Genomic DNA, 8,315 nt, shown 5'->3' on the forward strand with positions numbered 1-8,315 from the left:
TACAATGGCAAGATCTAGAGCTAAAAAAAATGCTGCAGTTAGCGACAATGGCTCAAAGCATTTTTTAAAAGAACTCATAAATACACACACACATATATATATTCCGGTACACGTAAATTCATTTTAATTCGCTCCTCACTATGTAGATTTCCTTTCGTGTACTGTTCTCTAATCTCTTTACATTTTATTTTCTGTTTTCTGCTTGATATATTTGTTTATTTTTTCGTATATATTTTTTACTTAATGTGTTCTAATTTCGTTTCAATTTTCTTGAGTGCTCCTCACACCATTGTATTGATATATTTTGCTTTGGCTATATTCATACAATATTAGAAAGCACTCCTTTTTGAGGATATAATGGTGTAGGCTGATGAAAAGATTATATCGTTTCTTTGTTTTGTTTTCCGGATTTTAAATACTTTTTTTAAGATATCAAAAATTTATATTTTTTTAAATCCTTCTGAAAAATATTTTTAATAATTTTCTTCTCTTGAAGAAGTGTTGCATTTTACTCTTCAAGGTTTCAAAGAGCTAGAAATTGTGTAAAAAAAATAATTTCCATGTTCTATCGTCATTTCTTAAACGAAATTTCAAAATTTTACAGCAGTCTGAAAAATGAAATGACGTGGGGTTTTCAATAGTGTTTATATTTTGAAATATTTGAGGAAACAAAGTCTACTAAAAGTGTCAAATATTATACAGTGAAGAATTCCGGATCAATTTACGGTATAAAGAAACTGATTATCATACGTAAAATCCAGTTTGCCGAAAAATATTTAACCATAGTTTTTACTGTAATATGTGTTTAATTAAAGTATTTCAGTGTTCTTACGATCATTATCACTGTAAAAATTACAGTGCCTCAGACTTTTAGTTCCAATAAAAACTGAATGCATTAATAACATTCATAAAGAAATTTTTAAAAAAATGGCGGATATCTTATTATCCATCGTATTTTGAGAATTAAAAGGAGGAGGTGGCCGATGAAGGTTGTGTTTTTTTGCTGGGATTTTTATAAGTCCAAATTTAAAAAATTTTTGTGGAAATTCATATATTTTTTGTGATATTCTTTTGCCTTGTGATGTTGTAGTGCTGTGTGGTCAATTTGGCGACAGGGTGAGCTATACTTATTGCAATACTGGTGTTTTCACATTTTGTCGACAAGATGGCGACATAAATAAACAGTTTGTTTTGATTGATTCACGTAAGTTTACCAACAAATAACATGTGTCTATTGATGTTGTGTTGTGAATCCTTATGCAGGAAGTTAAATCTTGGATTAATCTAATTACCAAGTGAGTAATTTAATCATTTACACTGTGTTTTGAGCTTTTCTGGTACTCTTTCTGAACTTGTTTTGAAACTGATGTGTTTGGGGGACCAGCCCCATATTGACTTTTTGATGTTCAATTTGAACTTCGTATTTTTGTATTGAAATTGAGATTGCTTGAGGGACCAGTCCCATACTGACATTTTGTGATTTCCTTCGGAGGGTCCTTTTTCGACTAAAAAATATTGTAGATTCCCATATCCTTAATAATATTGACACTATTGAGCAACTTGACACCAGAGTTATAGAAATTACAGGGGACATTGTTGCAGCATGTGGGGAATGCATTCAGAGACGGCACAACAGCAGAAAACAGCACTGTTCACCACGAACAGTGCTGTTTTCTGCTGTTGTGGAGTTCTGGACTTCGGCAGATGCGCAGAGAGGTTAGGGCCTACAGGAGACGCTGTCAGAAGGCCACTGACGGTCAAGAGCGCGAGACTTATAAGATCAGATTTAAGAAACAATTGGGGCTTTATAGAAAGGAAATCAGGAGGGCTAAGGCTCAGGACTTAAAAAGATTCTTGGACAGAGTTAATGAGGATGGGGCCTTCTCGGCTCCATATAAAATCGCCAAGGGTGATAATCTGAGACGCGCCAGCCATTGTCTAGTTGTGGGAGACAATGGTGCTCTTACAACGAACTTTGAGGATACGATTTCTGCCATCATGTCGTACCACTTCCCGGATAATGAGGATATACAATGTGAACCATTGGAGAATGGTCACAATGATTTGCCTTTCACTAGGTCAGAATTGGAAGCAGTTGTTGAGGACCTTAAATGTAACAGAGCTCCGGGCCCTGATGGACTCCCAAATGAAATTTTTAGAGACATATTTTATTTTAATTGTAATTGGTTATTGACTATTTTTAACATCTGCCTTGCTCTTAATCACTTTCCGGTGCCTTGGAAATGTGCCAGAGTCGCCCTAATTCCTAAAGCAGACAGAGATAGGAAACTGCCCGCATCATATCGACCAATATCACTGCTCTCGGTCTGGGGAAAAATTTTAGATAAACTTTTGACAAAAAGACTCTCTTTCTTTCTGGAGAACAACAAGCTTCTGAGCAAAAACTAATTTGGATTCCGGACCGGGAGAGGGACAGAGGATGCTCTCCTTGAGGTAGTAACATTCGTGGAGGAGGCAAGACGAGAGGGGAAACACAGTATTGGGGTGGCTCTGGACATTGATAACGCATTCAATAATGCCAACTGGCATATCTTGAAAACGGAGATCAACAAACTGGATCTCCCAGATAACTTCAGTAAAACGCTTTTTAGCTTTCTCAGTAATAGAGAAGTGATTTTTAACGATGAGGAAGGCAGTTGTATTTTTAGACGTTTCATACACATGGGAGTTCCGCAGGGCTCGTCGCTTGGGCCGGTGTTGTAGCTTATTTATATCAACACTGTTTTCCATCATTTTACCCATATTAATTTTAATGATTTTATCGAAGCTGATTTTAATGATTGCCGCTTAATAGCTTTCGCGGATGATCTTTTTATGTTGTTGAGACACCCAATTTTATATCGATTTGACCAACTGGCCACCTGCTGTCTTACCGAACTCTCGGAACGGGCTAAAGCTTATAAACTCAAATTTAGTGACAATAAGACGTATTGCATCACATTTCCCAAGAGTAATAGGGTCATACTAATAGGATCAATGGGTACTAATAGGATCAATGATAAATTAAATTCCAAAGGTCCTCGCTAATACTCATAACTAAAGCTTATGCAACTACCAGCACAGAGGCCCTCCAGATACTGGCGGGGGTGGAACTTATTCACCTTAAAGTAATTAATGATATTTGTGTCAAACGATTTAGGTGGCAGTGGCGACTGGAAGACTTTGACTCGGATATTAGGGCTGTTTTACAGGCTGCACGTCCTGACTGTCCTCCATCTAGGCTTCACCCATCCACTTTTCGTTCTGTGCCCTACGGTAAGTCTCTACCAACCAATACGGGACTTGAAGTTTTTACTGATGGTTCGAGGATGGAGGTCGCCAACCCCAATACTAACGATAAGGAATATAGAACAGGCTCTGGCATTATTGTGAAACTGGATGGTGAGACTATTGAGGTGGCCTCCATCCGACTCACCAATAACTCTAGCGTTTATGTTGCAGAGCTCGTGGCAATTAAAAAGGCAATTTCATGACTTTCTGACATGGATTATCCTAGGGCAACCATCTACTCCGGTTCGCTGTCCTCGTTGCAAGCACTAAGCAATCCAAAGCCTATTTCGAAACTTGTGGAAGAGATAAAACTTCTTTGGCATGACAACATCGATTGCAATTGGGTCAAAGCCCATGTGGGCATTCAAGGCAACGAGGAGGCGGATCGGGCAGCAAAAGAAGCCACGAGTGACTGCAACATCTCAATTGAAGTCCCCAGTTCCAATGCCCAAATTAAAACAGTGGTCAAATCACACAATATGAGTCGCTGGAAACGGGAGTGGCAGAGTTCTGGGAAGGGCAGGCAAACTTTTAAATTCTTCAAGGATCCAAAACTAAACAGACTGCAGGCAAATTTTTATTTTAACCAATTTTTAACGGGTCATGGATTGTTCGGAGAACATCAAAATAGACTTTTTAATAAAAACATTCAAAGCAATTACTGTGGGGAACAACAGACAATCGATCATTTAATTTTTAATTGTTCCCAATTCCGGACACTTCGTGACAATATTTTTACCAATTTTAATCAACGCCAATGCTTTGCCAGTTTGGCCTGCAGAAAAATTATCATCTCTATTATTAAACAAACACTGGAAGATGTACTCGGAGACAGGCAATAAGACCCGGAACCTGCGCTCCCTACTTCTTGGGTGTCTCAGGCATTTCATCGGCTTTTAACTTATTGTTTTACTTTATTCCATTTTTAATGTTTTTTCTTTGATGATTTTATGTAACTCATTATTTGCCATTCATCTTTTCTACTGGGGCTTGATTTTATGCTTTCATAGGGGATTTTTATCACTGTCAACTGTTTACAATTTCCTTTTATCGGTTTACCTGTATTTTTCCATTACGATGTAATCTCAGTAATTTTAACCTTTTTGTGTTCGATTTTATTACATTGTGATTTTATTGTGTTTGATTTTATTACTATGGTCTTTTGACTGTCTGTTTGCCCCTTTGGGTGCTTCTGTAACTTTTATTTCTATTTATTGTACAATTTCTGCTTGACGTAAACCCTACACAAATAGGGTGGGTCGTGTCACTATTCAAATTATCCATCGTATTTTCTAACGCAATCGGGTACTTTCAATTCGAAAACAAGTGTAATGATTATGCTTAACCATGCTATTTGAATCAGATTTAATTGGATTACAATTAATTGTAAGTGACGTCATGTGTGTGTGTCAAGCCTGATTGGCTTCAAAATTGACAAATGATACGATTTTTTATCTGCGATTACGTCATGCGTGTGTGTTAAACCGCATTGGCTTTTAAATTGACTAATGCCACGATTTCTATCGCGATGACGTCACTTTCAGGCATCCAAATGTAACGCGCCTATTCAAAATATGATAATCATTTGTCTCTAACATCCACCGTTGTTAGATATACTTTTCCAACTCTTTATATTTCATTAGAATTCATGGACATTAGATAGGAAATTTGTGACATAAAGTCAATTTATTAAGATACGCAAAGGAAATATCCATTTCAAGATATAATACAGGCATAAAATCTACACACACTGAAAATACTTCATGCAAAGAATTTCACAGGTTCTTTGTATCTATGGAGAAAATGAGTTAATGTACATTGTGCATGCAAATGTGAAGATTAACGGAAATTTAACCCTGTCTCATGAAAAATTAATAACTGTTCAATATCTTTAAAAGCGGACGCATAGCAAATCAGCATAGCAAGCTATATTTTTGAAAAAAATAACATGGCAGATATATATACATTCCTAAGATTTCGTAAACTTTTTTTTCTCAAAAATTTAAATTACGGCCACTTATATTATTGTTATGCATTGTTAAAATTTTCATTCTAAAATTACGGTAAAATAACCGACAGCAGTTTGTCCATCAAATTAACCATAAACTAAGATAAAACCATTTTTTACCGTTAAGTTTTTGAAACCGTTTACAACTAATATGGTGGTAAAACCATGAATTGTACGAATTTTTAACAATTAACTGGCATGGTCTCAAAACTTGAAATACTAGACTTTCTAGAAAAACTTTCAAGGGAAATATTAGGCTTTTTTGTGCTAAGTAGCTTTAAGGTGCTGCCATCTATCTGTGAATGAGAGTATCGTAACCTATTAGACCGGAGTCACAAATTGGGAAATGCAGGACACTGGAAACTCTTCATGTGTTGAAAGGAAGGGGGGGGGGATATTGTGGTTTCAACGATGAGATTCGAACCCCCGCTCTGTTGGCCATGAGATTGACAAATTAGCCCTAGCGGCTATGATATGTGCCCAGCTGCAAGGAACTCAGTTTTGTTTCATTAGGTGGGCTCAGTTGGTGAGATAAAATTATGGTTGTTTAATCGTATCATATTAAAGCAGTTGTTAAACGGTTTTTCTCACAGTTAACAGTTATAATACCATCTTATTTATGGTTATTTTACTGTTTTCTTTGAAGATGTTAGAATAGCAATTAAATAAATTGTTATTTAAAAAAAAATTCCGAGAAATTTCAAACAGTGCATACCTTCCTTTTCGAATAGGTTCTTGAAAATGAATAAGAAATATGATAACAGAACACTTTAATTTTGCTTATAGAATACTTAAGTTTTGTTTTTTTTTCTCCTTGAATAAAAAATTTTTAAAAAAATATGTGTATCATTTAAAGCATGGCATTAAATACCTTAATTTAATCAACAACTGAATCTGATCATTTCAAGACGTCTAAATGTGTTTTCGCTTTTTTTTTCTTTTGCCCACCACATTTTTTATTATTATTATTAAAGCTTTCGTAAAATAAATTTTAAACGACGTACTTACTTTGCCCAAAAACTTTAAAGAACATTTTTGTAAGTTTCAATATTATCTGTACTACCTTAACAATATCATTTTACTGCTTTTAGCTTTTAAGCTTAAAGCCAATTTTAAATGCTTTTATATTGAAAACACTTAAACTTTTATCGTTTTTATAGCCCATTAGAGTATTGATCCAATAAAATAAAATTCTCAAGCTACCACTTACCCTTCGCACTTAATCCATTCTTATTAAGTTTTAACTTCTAATCTCTCAAAATATTTATTTTAAACATAAGTACCATTTTCAATTCCTTGCTACGTAAAGAAAAAATAATATACTGACATTTATCCCATACTTCAGGCTATGAGAAAGAGGGGAAAGAATCCGCTAAATAAAAGAAGAAAATTGTTTTTAAAATGATGCATAATTTAGCGAATTTGAGATTCAAAACAATGATAGTTTTTAAAGTTTATGCTGATTTTATGTATAAATAATAATAATAATTTAATGCATAAATAAGTCTACAAAAATATGAGAAACTCTGTCTAGAATTCGCTTTGAAATTTCAACACCACATTTTTGTTTCCTTTTCTCATTTTACTTCTAGTTTCATTATTATTATTATACTTACATATAAAAACAGATAATTCGTCTTGTCCAAAGTGATTACCGTTTTAAACTTGACTTTAAAGAATCGAAATGAAAATACAATTAGTTTTGATTTAATTTAATATAAATTACGTAATTCAGAAAACATTTTAATTACCCTGTCAAGCATTTAATAATATTATTAGTAAGCATTAGGAAATTCAGTAAGCATTGTAATTATCCTAGTAAGAATTTAGTAGTTTTATTTGTAAACATTGCATAATTTAGTAAGCATTGTAATTATCCATCCTAATAAGCCTTTAGTAGCATTACTAGTAAACATTACGCAATTTAGTAAACATTTTAATTTTTCGAGTAAGCATTAAATAAAATTATTTGTAAACATGCATAAAACGTAACATCATTAGTAAAAATATCTGTGTGGTTTGAATACATAGTGCTAAAATTACTTTCTTTTATAAATTTTATTTCAAACTAATACAATTAGTATTAATACAAAATATTATTTACACATTCTGAAATTTTCTACATTGTAAAAAAATCAGTTACATTTGCGAAAAAAATGTTAGTTGGTGTAACTGTATAAACCATTTATTTCACATAAAAATACAATTATTTAAAAACTGACACCTGCTCTTTAAGCAGTTAAATACTGTTAACTTACAAACAATCTCCGTTATTAAATTTATTCATTTTAAGAAGAAATATAACGTAACTATGTCAGCATAGTGGTCAGTGTGAGCCGATAGCAGCATCCTTGCGACCATTCGACGCTAAGATTCGAACCTGGGTGACCTCATCGGGAGGTGAGCACATTGTCGTCTTAGGTATCGCAGTTCTAATGTCTCAGCAAAAAGAAAAATCTTAAACTGATTTATCTTAAAAGTCTAGCTTATAAAACTATAATTGCCCATCCGTATAGACATGTCTGGCAACTTGAATTGCCAAAAAGTAATCTCTAAGGAAATGAAATAATTTGGTAAAGTATAAATTTTACAATAAAATCGAATGGACAATTCATTTATACAAATAAATAATTACAGAAAAATATGAGCAAGTATAAAATATAATAGTGAAATGATACTGTTATCGTACGGTAAGTAAAATTGCAAGGTAAAAATTAGGATTTGAACTGACGGTTTTAATCCATCTATGATTAAGGTGAAAAACAGAGAAAAACCTTTTCGTCCACAAAACAGCCTTAAACCGTAAGTTATACGGAGAATGTCTGTAAAAAGAACGGGTCTTTTCCACAGTGCGCGGATAACGTATAAAAGGAGAAAGAAAAAAAAATCTGCATTATTCTCTGAGATTTAGTGTGAAAAAATTTTTTCTTCTGTAGAATTTACTGCTATTTTTTACAGTGTACGAACTTCAATTCTCTGAAATCACTAAAAATATTAAGAAGGTTAGAATACATAC

The 8,315-nt window shown here is 33.7% G+C and overlaps 1 protein-coding gene across 1 annotated transcript; it reads left to right on the forward strand.

Annotated features, from left to right (window-relative positions):
• Window positions 1–3,503: 3,503 nt before the first annotated feature.
• LOC147806037 (uncharacterized) lies at window positions 3,504–4,133 on the forward strand. The gene has a single exon (XM_087149505.1). It carries the CDS (start codon window positions 3,504–3,506, stop codon window positions 4,131–4,133), a length of 630 nt encoding a protein of 209 aa, XP_087005631.1.
• The last annotated feature ends 4,182 nt before the right edge of the window (window positions 4,134–8,315 follow it).

The sequence above is a fragment of the Parasteatoda tepidariorum genome, chromosome 8, assembly GCF_982258835.1.
Source record: "Parasteatoda tepidariorum strain Cologne lab strain chromosome 8, Ptep-v5.0, whole genome shotgun sequence".
Taxonomy (NCBI): Eukaryota; Metazoa; Arthropoda; class Arachnida; order Araneae; family Theridiidae; genus Parasteatoda; species Parasteatoda tepidariorum.